The sequence below is a fragment of the Sinocyclocheilus grahami genome, unplaced genomic scaffold (assembly GCF_001515645.1).
Source record: "Sinocyclocheilus grahami isolate Dianchi unplaced genomic scaffold, SAMN03320097.WGS_v1.1 scaffold953.1, whole genome shotgun sequence".
Lineage (NCBI taxonomy): Eukaryota > Metazoa > Chordata > Actinopteri > Cypriniformes > Cyprinidae > Sinocyclocheilus > Sinocyclocheilus grahami.
The window spans coordinates 291718-308452 of record NW_015506132.1 but is presented as its reverse complement, the minus strand read 5'-3'; the positions used below and the strand labels follow the sequence as shown (position 1 = coordinate 308452).

The 16735-nt window shown below is 34.8% G+C and overlaps 1 protein-coding gene and 1 long non-coding RNA gene across 3 annotated transcripts; one reads left to right on the top strand and one right to left on the bottom strand.

The window, feature by feature from the left end:
- Positions 1–522: 522 nt before the first annotated feature.
- Positions 523–1334, bottom strand: LOC107564653 (V-type proton ATPase subunit S1-like). The gene is made up of 2 exons (XM_016249789.1): positions 1050–1334; positions 523–925 (listed from the first exon to the last, which is right to left on the bottom strand). Exons 1-2 carry the CDS (start codon positions 1278–1280, stop codon positions 716–718), a joined length of 441 nt encoding a protein of 146 aa, XP_016105275.1. The 5' UTR covers positions 1281–1334; the 3' UTR covers positions 523–715.
- A 5790-nt stretch (positions 1335–7124) lies between these two features.
- Positions 7125–10841, top strand: LOC107564655 (uncharacterized). Of its 2 annotated transcripts, none has more exons than XR_001606265.1 (4): positions 7125–7321; positions 7990–8135; positions 8877–8979; positions 10767–10841. It is a non-coding gene; the product is annotated as an uncharacterized lncRNA (long non-coding RNA). The 2 variants fall into 2 exon arrangements; XR_001606264.1 differs by having other exon boundaries at positions 7284–7321; positions 7984–8135.
- Positions 10842–16735: the final 5894 nt, after the last annotated feature.

Here is a 16735-nt window from a genome sequence, read left to right as displayed (position 1 = left end):
ACTCTTAATGTACATCTACAAAAAACATATACAAATCTAGTACAATATGAGAAACAAACCACCAGATTTAAATGACAAGATAAATAACAGTAGCCCAAAAAATAACAGCACAAGATGTTCTAATGCAAAACATGTCAAACGTTATTGCATTCATAAGAAACATGCATGTGCACTGTATGTGTACTGAAATGTGTAGGTTCAATTCAATGCATTAGGAATCATAAACTAATGTTTTTTGCAGCAATTATTAATCTCTAGACCAACGTTAATTTACAAATATAAAATTCGTATTATATTCAATGTTAACCCATGTTCCTTCATATATATGTATATGTACAGTATATAACAATGTTCATTTATACAACTTCAATAATCATTAAAAATGCTGTAAAAGATTTGTTCATTGTTATTTCATGTTAGCTATTGCATTTATTTGTATAGAACCTTATTGTAAAGCTTTATCGAAGTTAATCAAATAATTAAAAATGTAATAAGGGAGAGATGAAAATATTTTCACCACTTTCTACAAGACATCAAAATAAAAAAAATTAGAAAAATATGATTTGCTTTTGAATATACATACTCTCAAAAACCCTCAAATACTCGTGCTAGATCCATACATTCCTGATTACCAACCACATCTTTTTTTGACATACAAAATCAAGTAAATTTGTACAATTTTGACAACTTGACCGTTTTTGGTTGTTGGCTCAGATCACTCACTCTGAGGCACTGAAATCGCTGGGCCTTTGGGATCATCAAAGCGGTCCATGGTGCGAACCTGCATGATCATGTGCAGACCGTAGGTAAGAATGAACACCATGAGCAGAGAGGTCAGCAGGCCCATCCAAATCCCTGGAGTGAAAAATCCAGCACAATCGCTGGCATACGAGAAGTCTTCACCAGTAACGTTGAAGCCTTGGATCTGTGGGAAACATGGTACATCAGCTGCAGTATGTGGAGTTTTTGTGGTATACTGTATATGGGTTTTGTAAATGAAGCTGAATCGTTTAACACTAACAGTTCAAAACAGCGCACTGTAATAGCACCTGAAAATCAGTGAAGGACAGCGTCCATTGGTTAGCGTTGTCCGTAGCACTGCGAGGCACCAGCAGGGGGCTCTGAATGCTGCTTACGCTCTGGCAATGGAAAGAATACTCTGCAGGAGAGTAGATCCCGCCACTGGCGTTAAAGATAGCCCTCTGCCCGTCATACTCCAGCACCACCTGCTCCATCACCGACCAGTTGCGAGCAGATACAGGAAAGAAGATCTTGCGCATAGAGAAGCTTTGGCGAAGTATCACAAATTAGGGGTGTGACAATATACTGTTACAATACATTATAATATATTGTTACAATACTTCACAATACAAAAATACAACAATATATAACATGCATACACCATTGGCCAAAGGTTTTAAATAATTAAATTTTTTTTTTTAAAAGATAAACAGAATTATGAATATTTCTATTATGGTGTCACTAATGGCCTGTACATGGGGGGCCAGTGTTTAAAGGGGGGTGGGGGGTACAATGCCGTTTCATGCATTCAGAGTTGTTTACACTGTTAAAGAGTTGGATTCTCATGCTAAGCATGGACAAAGTTTCAAAAAACCATTTGTACGTATGACAGCATATTTCTTTGCCAAAAATCGTACTTCCAGGTTCGTACAAGTTGCAGAGAGTTTTTTATTTATTTATAAAAAAAATTCAAGGAACAATAACACACAATATGTTATCAAGAAAACAACATTAAAATAAGAAAAGAAAAAGATAGAAGGACAAATTACAACAAACAAAAAACAGTTGCCAGGGGGAGGAAAGAAACTTCAAAACAAAGATACAAGATATACATACATACTTGTACGTATATATAAAATCAAATAAATATATTGTAAAGTTCACAAACTTTCAAAGTTCTTACAGCTTTCTTATTCACAGAGTCTCTGATACTGTCAATATATATAAATATTTCAGTCAACAAAACCATAAAATTTGTTTTTTTATTGGTAAATTTACACTTCAATGATGAAGTGTATTTAACTGAAAAATGAGTGTTTACTATTGTCATTTTGCATTATTGACACTATTTTCCTAATTAATGCTGTTCAGTTGCTTTGTCACAATCTGTATTGTTAAAAGCGCTATATAAATAAAGGTGACTTGACTTGACTAGACTTATGAATGTGAAATTTGGTCAATAGAATAAGTAAATTAATTAAGTTAAAGTACTGTTCCTCTTGGTCAGGATAGTCAGTAAAGCCAAAGAGTACATTTTCCCATAGGAGTGAAGAAGATCTTAAACTCTGAATATTTTCGCTAGTAAATTTTTGGACCTTACACCATAGTGTAACCGAGTATGTACAGTACCAAAATAAGTGCTAGGCAGTTTCCTCATACTCATTACAAAAAATACAATTTACATTTATTCTTTTTTTAAATTTTTGTAAATAATGATTTGCTGGATAAAATCTATGAATACGCTTATAAGGAACTTCTTTAATCTTATTTCTAAGATGATATTTCTGTGGTAACAACCACACTTTTCTCCAGCAAATCAATTTTTCGTTCAATGTTTCTATTATTCCAGATGAAATAGTGATGCAGAGAAAAACTATGCTTATATATTAATGACCAAGATAGGAGCACTTGTTTGTGGAAGGCAGATAACTTAGCTGGAATTGTATCTTATAATCACACATCAAAACAAAACTAAGACCACCAATATTTGAAAAAATATAATGAGGGATATAATTCCAGACAGAAGTGGAGTTTTTTAAGTGATGCTTAATCCAATTAATTTTAAAGGTGTGGTTCATAGTGGTGAAATCTAAGAAATTAAGGCCACCGTTCTCATATGTACTCACAATCACAGTCTTTTTAACATAGTGTGTTCGATTTCTCCATAGGAAATCAAATAGCATCTTATCAATATTTTTACTGTATGGTTATCAAGATACAAAGATAAGGAGGCATATGTCAGTCGGGCTATAACTTCAGCCTTCGTAAGAGATCTCTCTGAAGAAAGAAGTAGAATTTTCTTTTAGTTTGATCAATTATGGGGTTAAAATTGAGAGCTGGTCTTTAACAATAATGATTCTTAAGTATGTAATCTTTTACAGGAATGTTACAAATATATATTAAATCACAGTCTTTAACAGCCATTAGTTCACACTTACTAATATTGAGATAGAGACCAGAGGCACTAGAAAACGTATTAATAAGATTAACTGCAATTGGAATTTGGCCACTATTTTAAAAAAAAGGGGTTGTATCATCGGCTAACTGACTTATAATAATTTCTCTATTTGCAATTGAGACTCCCTTAAGAATACTTTTTTTTAACATGCACAGATAATAATTGGGTTACAAGCAGGAAAAGATGTGGAGAGAAAGGACAACCCTGTCTAATACCTCTTTTTAAATCAAATCCAGAGGTAGTTCCATGTTTGAGTTTGATTGAGCAATTTGCATTATTACACAGGGTTTCAACTGCTGCACAAAAAAAATCACCAAACCCAAAAACCTTTAAAGAAGAAAATAAAAAATTATGTTCCACAGTGTCAAAAGCTTTACGAAAATCTAAGAATAAAATAAAACTATTTTCATCAATTAAATATGAATAATATAATATATCTAAAATCAACCTTATATTATTCGAAATATGCCTGTTTTTCATAAAGCCTGACTGAGTTTCATCTATAATATATTCTAATACATTCTTAATTATTTTAGCAAATATAGAGGCAATTAATTTATAATCATTATTCAAAAGACTAATTGGCCGCCAATTATCAATAATAGTCAAATCTTTTTTAGGCTTAGGAATAAGGGTAATTAACCCCTGAGTCATGGTAGATGGGAGGTTGGACTTAGAAAGAAACTTTCTGAAAAAACTAAAAGAAGAAAAGGGGTTAGCTGCTCATCAAATAACTTATAAAATTCTGAGGTAAGACCGTCAGTTCCGGGAGACTTATTATTTTTTAAGTTATGAATTGAATTGGTTATTTCTTCTAAATTAATAGGTTGGTCACACATAGCTTTATCTAAATTATTTATTTTTTTAATCTCTCCCAGTGAATTTAAGAAATCATTTGAGGCGTTAGCATCATACTGTGACGCATATAGTTTACAGTAAAAGGTGGAGCAAAACTCTGAAATCTCTTTAGGGTCCTTTGATGTTTTATCATTAATTTTTAACTGATGAATAGTATTTAATGTAGCCTGATTTTTTTCTAGTCTAAAGAAGTAGGAGGTATTCTGTTCACCTTCCTCCAACCATCTTTTCCTAGACCTTATAAAGGCTCCTTCAGCCTTTTTCTTATAGATGTTGTCTAATTTGTTTTGTAATTCTGCCATATTTGTTTGATCTATATCTGAAAAATTATTAGACCCTTTGTTTAGGAGTGAGGTAATACCAAATATAATTTTATCTTCCTGTTCTTTATTAACTTTAGCAAGATAACTGCCAACATGTCTTAAATTTTTAGAAGCCTCAAGAAGTTCCCAATTAGTGCAATATAATTTTTCTGTATTAGCCTTTTAAAAAAAATATGTAATGAGGCGTGTAAAACTCTATTTTTACTGATTCAATTTTCAGTAAAGAATTATTAAGTTTCCAATAAGAAGATTTTGCTGGACTATAATAAGTGGATATCTGCATATTGAGAAAAATTGCTTTGTGGTCAGTAAGAGGGGTTGGAAATACGTCAACAGAAATATTGTGTAAATCAACATTCCTAGATGTAAGCCAAAAATCTATTCTTGATTGCCTGGAGAAATCATTATTACACCAAGTATATGTTTTTTCATTTGGATATTTTTTGCCTCCAGCTGTCTATTAAGTCATATTTCCCCATAAAGGTTTTTAATAGCAAATTACATGGAGTTTTCTTTGGTGGCATACAATCTAGCATATTATCTGGAGCAATGTTAAAGTCTCCTCCCATACAAATTATACCAGACCGTTATTTTTTTAGGCAAAAGACAATTTAGTCTTCAATCACTTCAAACAGAGCCCTGTTCTCATTTGAAGAATTGTAACCATACATCTTAATCAAAAAAAAGAAAATATTATTAGTGTAAAGAACCAAAAAAATAAAATGCCTGCAAGGGTCACAATAATGATGTAAAACATCACCAGCAAGCTTAACAAGTTGCAGAGAGTTCTTTTTCGATCGTGGCTCTTTATGACGTAGACCAGGGTGGAACTCCTTATATGGGCATTTCTCGCGCACACGCATGGACCAGATTGTGATGTTTTTGTGAGCTAGATCGCACCCATCAACGCGCTTCATCCGGCGGCAGCGCTGCACGGGACTTGCTCGGGAATAATGTCTCCAATCCGAAGACTGTGTTTTTGGTTGTGAGGGAAAGATAACTTTGTTCAGCTTCCTAAAGAACCCAGCGTTATGTAAACAGTGGATGAAGTTTGTTTTTCTGGGGCAGCAACAGAGTTTCACAAGTGTGTTTGTTGACGAACGTTTTGTAAACAAGGCTCAGTTCGACGCTGGATTTGCACATCGTTTGATACTGAAAGATGGAGCGGTCCCAGCTATAAAAGATCCCGGTCATGGTTCAGAACTGCAGATGGTAAGTGAAACGGCATCAAATGTCTGTTTTGTTGGCATTTGGCGCCCAAGTGCTCGTCACTCTTTAGGGCTTTTTCCGGAGAGAATCATAAAGCTTTATCTTTCTTTTATAAATATGATAAAACTAAAGACTTTTTGGAGATATGAAGGATGCAGTACTACTCTATAGGTACTCAAGATTAACATGAGATTGGGTGAAACTGTGTGTGTTGTGCCCCCTTTAATAAAAAACAACAACAACAACAACGTACCATCTGTTCTAAGTATTGCGAGAGTATTGTGTCGTGAGATCAGTATTGTGTATTGATCTTGTTCAGCTTCCTAAAGAACCCAGCGTTATGTAAACAGTGGATGAAGTTTGTTTTTCTGGGGCAGCAACAGAGTTTCACAAGTGTGTTTGTTGACGAACGTTTTGTAAACAAGGCTCAGTTCGACGCTGGATTTGCACATCGTTTGATACTGAAAGATGGAGCGGTCCCAGCTATAAAAGATCCCGGTCATGGTTCAGAACTGCAGATGGTAAGTGAAACGGCATCAAATGTCTGTTTTGTTGGCATTTGGCGCCCAAGTGCTCGTCACTCTTTAGGGCTTTTTCCGGAGAGAATCATAAAGCTTTATCTTTCTTTTATAAATATGATAAAACTAAAGACTTTTTGGAGATATGAAGGATGCAGTACTACTCTATAGGTACTCAAGATTAACATGAGATTGGGTGAAACTGTGTGTGTTGTGCCCCCTTTAATAAAAAACAACAACAACAACAACGTACCATCTGTTCTAAGTATTGCGAGAGTATTGTGTCGTGAGATCAGTATTGTGTATTGATCTGAATCGTGACATGAGTGTAGTGTTACATCCCTATTAAAAATGCATGTAAAATTCTGCTGTTGTTGTTGTTGTGTAAAGTGCTACCTGAATGATGTATTTCGAGCGTTCACTTGAAAATATTACAATATATTCTGTATATTGTACAAATAATATTTGTACAATATACAAATATTATTTATTTGTAAATACAATATAACTAAATTAAACATATATTTACATAAAACATAAAAAATATAATAACACGTCTGACAGATGTGACTATTTCTATAATTAGTCAAATTATTTTTTCAAAAAAATAAACAAAATTTTATTTAAAGAGACAATTCACACAAAAATTTAAATTTGACATTTTATCACCATTTTACCTTATGTTATTCCATAAAGTATGTTGGTAACCATAAAAGTGTGGGTAACACAGCAAGTTATCGGCTTATTATTAATATGTTGACATGTTTATTCTGTTATATGGTCTAAAATGGTCTACAGAAATTGCAGGATTAAACTGTACTTGCACTTGATTAGGGACTGTACCGTTCCTGAGCTTATTTTACTGGCTAATACAGTGAGAGATTGTTGACTCTGAATTCTCTTTCCACAAATAAAGCACCTGTAGCCAACCAGACAGAAGGTAGAAAGATGAATTTGGTCTGCGCTCAGTTGCTCTTTGCTGCCACCTTGTGGACACTGCCGTGTACGACAGCAGCAGAGACGGCGAGCAGCGCGGCAGAAGTGCTTCATCTGATGAGTGAGGTTTCCCTGGAGGCCGGACTGAGGAACAGCAGCGCGGCTCGAGCGCGGCGGAAACGCTTCATCTCTAGGAAAGATATATTAAGGCAATTTTGGACTATCACAACCGCGTGCGTTCACAGGTCTTCCCACCCGCAGCAAACATGGAATATATGGTAGGACATTTTTTAATAGCTTTAGCCTACTATTTTTTTTTACATTACTAATGTTTTAAGGTTGTCAAATATATAACATGAAATATTTTTTTTTCTAAATGTAACATTTCAGAACAATCTGGTCGCTCTTTTCCATGCAATGACAATGCAAGGTGACTGAAAACGTCTAGCTCCAACAAGGATTGAAATTCACCATAAAAGTGGCCTGTATGATTTTAAAAACCGCTTCTTCTTACATTAGGTGATCTCAAATTTATATTATAGGCCTAACTTTAAAAATCTTCACCTCAAGTGAACTTGTTAAGGGCAAGCGAATCCTTTAGTTGAACTCGAGTCTGATTTTTGAACGAATCGTTCAGATCAGTTTTATGAATTGAATCAACTATTTCGTTTAAATATCTGATTCAAAAGAATCGTTGCTCACGATTCAGATCGCAAGGGCTTAAGTAAAGCTTTGACATGTTAAATTTCTGTTCCTCATAAAATCCATGTTGTATGGCTCCACAAGTCGTACAGAAAAATCTAGTTCGTGTGGACAATTTATGATGATTTTTCTTCCTTTTTGTTGCTTGACATCTTCATTTCTTATTGTCATTGCATGGGTCTTTTTTGGGGTGAACTATTTTTTTTTAGCATTTGTTTACCTCACTCTCCTTTGTGAGGTGTAGGATGAGAGACTGGGCCGCTCAGTGCAAATGGGATCATGGACCGTCTCATGATTTGCGACACATTGAACAGAACCTGTCCATCATCTCTGGAAGGTCCAGACCCTTACAACAACAACATAGTGTGACGTCACGTGACATGTGGCCAAGTATGTGACCCATACTAGGAATCAGTGCTCTGCATTTAATCCATCCAAAGTGCGCACACACACACCATGAACACACACCCGGAGCAGTGGGCAGCCGTTTTTGCTGTGGCAGGGAGCAGTTGGGGGTTTAGTAACTCAGTCGTACATTCACTCCCCCCACCAACAATCGACTCAAGACTCGAACCCACAACCTTTGGGTTACGAGTCCAACTCGTTAACCATTAGGCCACGACTTCCCCATCCATATACAGTCATGGTATCGGCATGAATTAATATCTGAAAACCATGTCAGTTCTGAATCATATCTACACTGTCTACATATTCTGACTATGATTTTCTAAATATTACTTTCATTTTGCAGAAACGTGACATGTGGCCAAGTATGTGACCCATACTAGGAATCAGTGCTCTGCATTTAATCCATCCAAAGTGCGCACACACACACCATGAACACACACCCGGAGCAGTGGGCAGCCGTTTTTGCTGTGGCAGGGAGCAGTTGGGGGTTTAGTAACTCAGTCGTACATTCACTCCCCCCACCAACAATCGACTCGAGACTCGAACCCACAACCTTTGGGTTACGAGTCCAACTCGTTAACCATTAGGCCACGACTTCCCCATCCATATACAGTCATGGTATCGGCATGAATTAATATCTGAAAACCATGTCAGTTCTGAATCATATCTACACTGTCTACATATTCTGACTATGATTTTCTAAATATTACTTTCATTTTGCAGACACAGATCAATCATTGACCTAGTAAGGTCCTGGTATGATGAAAGACACTATTTCTCCTACCCCAATAGATGCAGTGGCTCTGTCTGCACACACTACACTCAGGTGGGTCTCCAATATATATATTCAGTGGTTTCTAAGTTACTATCTTTTTGAAATGTCTATTAAACTCATGTCACACAGGAGACATGACTGCAGTGTAAACACATTTGTCCTCATAAAAACTGATCTTTTATTTACATTTTCTCTTATAACACAGACAGACTGTTGCCAATGCCTTTCCAGCAGGCACATAGCCAATAAAGTTATAAATAAATAAATACACTCAACAACAAAAAAAAAATCATTTATAAATTTCAAAAATATATTAGAGGAAATTCATTTTAAAATGTGTTTGTGAGCAGCTGGTCAAGGATCAGATTGAGAACCAGAATGAAACCATCTTTTATCAGCTCATTAATGTGTTCAATCCATCTAAAAGAGACGGATCTGCTGTAAACCACAGATAAAAGGCTTTTAAAGCCATAAACGAAGCACAGGACCACTGTCTCCAATCTAATGTATAGGGAATACTTTGGTAATTGAAATCATTCATCTGAATAAGAAAAAAATATAACTTTTTTTTATATTTTTAATAGGGCATCAATCAAAGTGTTGGCTTCTGAATATGTACGTTCAAGTTTGGGGTCAGTGAGATTTTTTTAATTAAATACTTTCATTTATCAAAGACCTATTAATTTGATCAAAACTGACAATAAATGCTGTTCTTTTGAATGTTCTATTCATCAGAGAATAACAGGTTCCACAAAAAAAAAAGATAATATTTTTTATTTTACTTCACCAAATCAGCATATTAGATTGATTTGAAGGACAAATGAAGAATAATGTGACAATGAAGACTGGAATAACGGCTGCTGAAAATTCAGCTTTGCCATTACAAATTACATTTTAAATATATTAAAAAGGGAACAGTTATTTGAAATTGTAATGTTTTGTTTTTTAACTGACAGTAATGCATATAAATATTATAAGGCAAATGGACACATAGGTAATCTCTGTACCAGTGTGACAAATATAGGAAAAATCTAAAGTTTCAAAACACCGACTTTCCCACAAAGCTATTTAAAAGTGAAAGCAACAGGAGACTTGTGTAATGCTACACTTCTGTCAGAAGGAATCACTCTATATTCATGGGAAAAGCTGTTGAAACTAACATAGTATCTGTTAAGAAAAAGTGCAGCATATGGCCCCATACAGTATGTATGTCTATACTCAAGCTGTTTAAGATTGAAATTGGATGGCGCTGGTCTAATGTTTAAGAATCTAAGCTTCTAACATAAAAGTAAAGATGAAACAGTTACAGTTAACCCCCTTCAGTCTGTTTAAAGACAAATAATTAGTAGCGGAAATGAAAGCTGATATGAAGCATGCTGTCAAACAGTACATTTGGATTTATGTCTTATCAAAGTAATGGGAATCGGACAAATCAGAATAGCTAAATGAGTCTGTGTAAACCCTCCACTCCTGTCTTTTCTCACACCCTTCCATCTCCTCGTGCCTGACTAAACAAAACTCGCCCTACCCTAATGATTCATTCCTGAATATGGCATGAGTTTAAAAAGATGCAGACTTTGAGAAACTGAGAAAAATTATAACAAACTGTCTATTTGAGTTTCTATCATCCTGTTGCCATAGCTACAGCTGTCATATGGATTGGTCTCTATACAAGCCTGGTTACTGTTTAACCTCTCCACCCACATTTGCCCAGATTAGGAAAATCAATAAGATAACAGGAGTACCGGCCTTACCTTGCGCCAACAACACCTTCACCAGAAACAGAGGACTGCAAAACTTATATGTGTTAATTCTTCATCATCTTTCACTCTTAATAGAGAAAAATCAGTAAAACACAGTGGTGGGGAGCAGAAGAGACAACATGGTCAACGTGAACGCTCAGGTCAGCACCCATATGGATCCACCGTATGGTAAGTACTCAGTCTCTTTCGATTGCCTTCAGGAAAAACATGGTGGGTGCTTTGGTGATCGCAGTGGAACGTGTTGTTGAATGAGCTTGTTGTTTCTTGACATTTCATCCAGTATGGTAGCTATCATCGCCATTCATGGGAGCTTGTGATGCACGGCTGTAATTTGGGAGGTGTGGCATATCCACAATGACTGGTAAATAGGGCCTATTTGCAGGAGAAGATGAATAGTGTGGACAGAATGGCTGACGTTCCTCTTTTCTTGCTGGGATGGAATGACTCAAAGGACTCTGGACAGAGTGCTGGAAGAAAGCGAGAATTATAAAAGACCTCGAAAAAATAAAAGGCTTTAATCTTCAAACCAGATTAAGGATATAGTTTTAAGTGCAGCTAAAAATAGGCCCACAGCAAAACAATACATTATAAACATTATACAGCAAAACAATGTCACTTTATTTTTGTCCTTTTTGAATAAAAAATGATTTAGAAATAGTTATTTAAATCTAATGAGTAGAAGATTTTAATAATATACACTACTATTTAAAAGCTTGGGGTCAATATGATTTAAAAAAAAAAAGTCTCGTATGCTCACCAAGGCTGCATTTATTTGATATAAATACAGTTAAAACAGTAATATTGTGAATATTAATAACATTAATATTATTATTATAATAAAATAAAGATTTCTATTTTAATATATTTTAAAATGTAATTTATTCATGTAATGGCAACGCTGAATTTTCTCCAGTCTTCAGTGTCACATGATTCTTCAAAAATCATTTTGATTTGGTGCTCAAGAAACTCTGAAAACATTGTGCTGCCTAATATTTTTGTAGAAACTTTGTTTTCAGGATTTGAAATATTTGATAAATAGAATTTAAAAAACAGCATTTATTTGAAATAGAAATCTTTACGAGCATTATTAATATCTTTACTGTCACACTTGATAAATGTAATGTTTCCTTGCTGAATAAAAGTATTAATTTCTTTCAAAAATCTCATTGACAACAAACTTTTGAATGGTAGTGTATGTTACTAGTGCATATAGTGTATGCAATTATTAAAATATAAATTGCATTTTAGAATTGTAATCATTTAAATAATACTATGAAATGTAATTGTGCATTCGAATTTGATATATTTACCCTTTAATGGTAGATGCACAATGCTTCGCAAACAACAGCATCCCTCAACTTTAGCATCCCTCTGTGCCATATAAACTATTATAATGCTGGTTCTTAGATGCTTCAGTCAATTTCTTGTTGACCAGACACTGTAGGTTTTGCTCATATGAAATATAATATCTAACAATCAGTCATTAAGTGAGCATCTCTTAGTATCTTCTAATACACTTTGTCAAGTTCAGAGTTCAGTGTTTTTATTAATGGCCACACATTTGTCTTAGTAGAGCTCTAGCCTATACTGAAACATTTACATTATTGTTGCATTTTCCTGGCAACTATGAATAAGCTGCTTTGTGGTTCAGATAATTTCAGAGCTGCTGTAATGTGTTTTTCGTGAACACAGAGAATGCACAAAGCAGTGCTGTAGAAAATCCTAGTGTGAAATGCTGCTGACACAACATCATGTAGAAGGAGGCTTAAACATATTAGCATACATTAACATTAGCTAACACAATACATAACATGAACTAAACATGAACAAGAATTTGACAGCATTTATTAAACTAGTTTAATGCTAATTTCCACATACATACAAATGCATTTTTAATAGTAAAACTGATATATATTTGCAAGATTTAAAGCATTATGAACTAGTATGAGCAATGAACAATAGTGTATTTATATATTAAAGGAATAGTTCACCCAAAAATGAAAATTTGCTGAAAATGTACTCACCCCCAGGCCATACAAAATGTAGATGAGTTTGTTTCTCCAACAGAACAGATTTGGAGAAATTTAGCATTACATCACTTGCTCACCAGTGGATCTTCTTCAGTGAATGGGTGCCGTCAGAATGAGAGTCCAAACAGCTGATAAAAACATCACAATAATCCACAAGTAATCCACACAACTCCAGTCCATCAATTAATGTTAAAATATGAGTCCTCTGTCCTGCTTTCTTCAGTGAAAAAGTCACCTCATCTGAAGAATTTTTTTATATTTTGAATGAGCTTTCATTTTCATTTTTGTGGAAGTTTTAGTAATTTTATATCTTGTTATTTTAATGTTTTTAGATATTTATTTACTTTTATTTCTATTTAGCCTTAATTTGATTTTGTTTTTCAATTGATGAACTGAAGTCATGTGGATTATTGTGATTTTCAGCTATACATTTTTGGGTGAACTACTCCTTAAACATTAAGCAAGATAAATTCAGTAAAAATTTTAATTTTCCATGCCACCTAAATAGTTCTTCAACCTTCATTGCCTATTCATATAAATATGATTACAAACATGAATTATATATTTAATAAATTCTAATTTAATTAAAGCTTAAGTTACATTACAGTTGCATGAATCTTGCATATGAGGAGTGGCATGAAAGAACTGCTTGCCTGTTGCCACTTGCACAAATAGCTGACCTGCACATTTTGCAGGATCACGTCTAAAATTAAACTCAAGAAGTGCCGTTGAACACCTTTTGAGCGAGGAACTCTGTTTTCCCTAAAATGTTCAGTGACTTTATGGTGGAGGTCCAGCGGCTCCAGCTGTCAGCTCAGAGACTGTTCAAGGCCAGAACAAGCAGCCACCCGAGTCAACAAGCCACAACGGCACAAAGTGTTTGGAATGTTGCTAAAAGTAGAAACCCTACAAAGACTCTCTTCCATGTCTGGAAATGTTTGTCACTCCAGAAGCATTTCTTTCTCCTGATCACAGAACTCATCTCTGTTCAGTATGCAGCAGAGTTTCTAGAGGATTTCAAACCTGGAATTAAGCATCTGAATCCACATTTAAAGTGATAGTTCACCCAAAAATGAAAATTACCTCATGATTTTCACATCAGGTGTATATGACATTCTCCTTTCAGACGAATACAATCAGAGTTATATTAAACAATGTCCTGGCTCTTCCAAGCTTTATAATGGTAGTGAATGCGGGTCGAGATTTTGAACAGTGTTTTCAACATTGATAATAATAAGAAATGTGTTTTGAGCGTAGACTGCATAAAACGGTCTTGAGCAGCAAATCAGCATATCAGATTGATTTCTGAAGGATCATGTGACAGTGAAGACAGGAATAAATACTGGAATACATTTTTTAAATATATTAAAATAAATAACAGTTATTTTAAATTGTAATAATATTTTATAATTCTACTGTCTTTACTGTATTCTGGAATACAAAAAAATGCAGCTATGTTGAGCCTTAAAGGAGACTTGTTTCAAAAACATTTTAAAAATCTTACCAACCCCATACTTTTGAATGGTATCTACCAGACTGGCACCCGAACAAGTCTGCTAAAAAGCTATTTGGCTAATAGTACTCTCCAATAGTTCGGACAGCTTACTGTAAGTGATGCCTCAGTACAATTCTCTCCTCAGCACCAGAAAACTATTCAATTCAGAAGCATCTTTACTGACTAAACACTGGTGTCACACTCATCAAAATGTCAACTTAATGTTTCCTATCCATTTGAGGGAGAATCCAGGGGCCTCGGGAAATGGAAGTGCCAGATATGAATTATTCGCTCACTTGACACTTTTAGGCCTTGTGCTCAAGCCCCAATCAAATCTCATTGTGACAGGCATTAAGGGATTAGGTCGATATGTTGAGCCTTAAAGGAGACTTGTTTCAAAAACATTTTAAAAATCTTACCAACCCCATACTTTTGAATGGTATCTACCAGACTGGCACCCGAACAAGTCTGCTAAAAAGCTATTTGGCTAATAGTACTGCCAGTTGCCAGTTCTCAGGACCACAGACCAGTGCAGGATGTATGAAGGACATGGCACGGGCCACTTCAGCAGCATACCAGGTACAGGGACTGCAGATTCACTGCCTCTTTTAGCACAGTTGCGGCTGAAGGTCCATTAGGTAGATTATGAAAATTTGTTTACATCCTAATTAGAGTGGCGTTCACCAAAAATCTGTGTGACTTCTATTTGACAAGATAAAATATATAGACATGCAAAGGAGTTTACAAATAATACAGGCATAATTAGGGGCAGAAATTACAACTATTAGAACAATGAAGATGAGACATACTGGAGTATTATGAAACATTTTAAAGCTAAAAGTTGTTCAAATGTCCTCAAAGTGGTCATGTGCAGAATATTTGACTCGTTTACATCTACAGGTTTATGGTCAGAGTGTAAAACAAAGGTTTCGGTTTACTTCTTTATGTCACAATTGCTGTTATGGAAAACAGACTGTGTTTATTAAAATCACTGCTGACCTGATATTTTTGGGGGATTTCAATCGACAGTTAGTGAAGCCCATGTGGTTCTGCACAGTAAGGCCCAAGGCTGTGGGAACCTTGCAGATGTAATTGCAAGCTTTGTCCACATAGAGGAGCTGAGGAATATGGTAACTGTGCAAACTAAAAATGTTGGGACATCTCTCTCTCTCTCTCTCTCTCTCTCTCTCTCTCTCTATATATATATATATATATATAGAGAGAGAGAGCTGTAGATATTTAAAAAAAAAAACTACAAAAAAATTGACAAAACAGACAACAAAATTACTAAAACTTTAAAATTAAACCGGAAAATATAAAAATAAACACTATAATAGTAGATCAATGATACTAAAGTAACACAAAACAAATTCCTTATTTGATTAGTGACCTAGAAATTTTACCTCATTACATTTCTTTGTTCTTTATTTACATACAAACCAAGATTTTCAAATGTTCAGTCATTTCGAACCTACTCTATATGCCCATAATATCTGACTCTGAATGTATTGTCAAAAATGAAACTTTTTTTATGCTACGGTAATATGACAAGAAATTATTCAACAGTCTGATATCTGAGATTCTAAATGTGATGTATCAACACAGAAATGATTGCATCATCAAAGATTAATATACAACACGGAAAAAAAGGCTTCCATAGACTTCTTGTACTGAATTTACACAGTGTCGTTAAGGTGGTTAAATAATGATTTCACCAGTAAAACATCACATTCAATACACAATTATGTAATTTGTTTTGTACTATCGTGATATTCAGACTGCAGGAAAATTAATTCACAGAGCACAAATGAGCAAAAGTACACCAAGCCCAGAACGTTAACTTATTATAACAAATTTAATAACCATATGACTCTTTAGCTTTGATAAACTGGGGTAAAGTGAAACTTGTTTGGGTAAAATGTTCTCGTGATCTGTACACTGTGATGAAAATGTAATTGATTGATGATAACAAGTGAGTGATAACTGTCCATGCACGCAGCATCACTCAGTCTGCAAATATGATTGGGTCAACAGGCAGAAAAACAGTTAATCATTGAAAGAGTCTTATCAGAAGATGTGATTGATTTACAAAGAGCCTTGCTCTAAATGTTTATTGATGCAATTGTTTACTTGCGTGATGTGCACACAGCTACTTGAGTTTTTGTAATGTGATGAATGAAACAAAGAAGCTTGATCATTTCAGTAGCGTAAATTGTCAAATAGTATGTAATCCCATAAAGCTGTGTTCATTCGATAAACAAGCAGGCAAGCCATCAGGACAAAATCCTATCAGTGGCTTTATCATGCTTCTGATGAAAAGCATGGCATAGACAGAGATAAGCAGAACGTAACAGCAAATGTTGGCTAAATGGAACCCTTTTTTGTCAAACATATTATTACCAACGATTTTGAGTTTTAAACCAGAATATTTTATGGGGACGGTGCAATATTAGGCCCTAGGGGTTTATGATTACCTAGACTACAAATACCGTGATGGGTGAGGACTATGGGAACTTCAT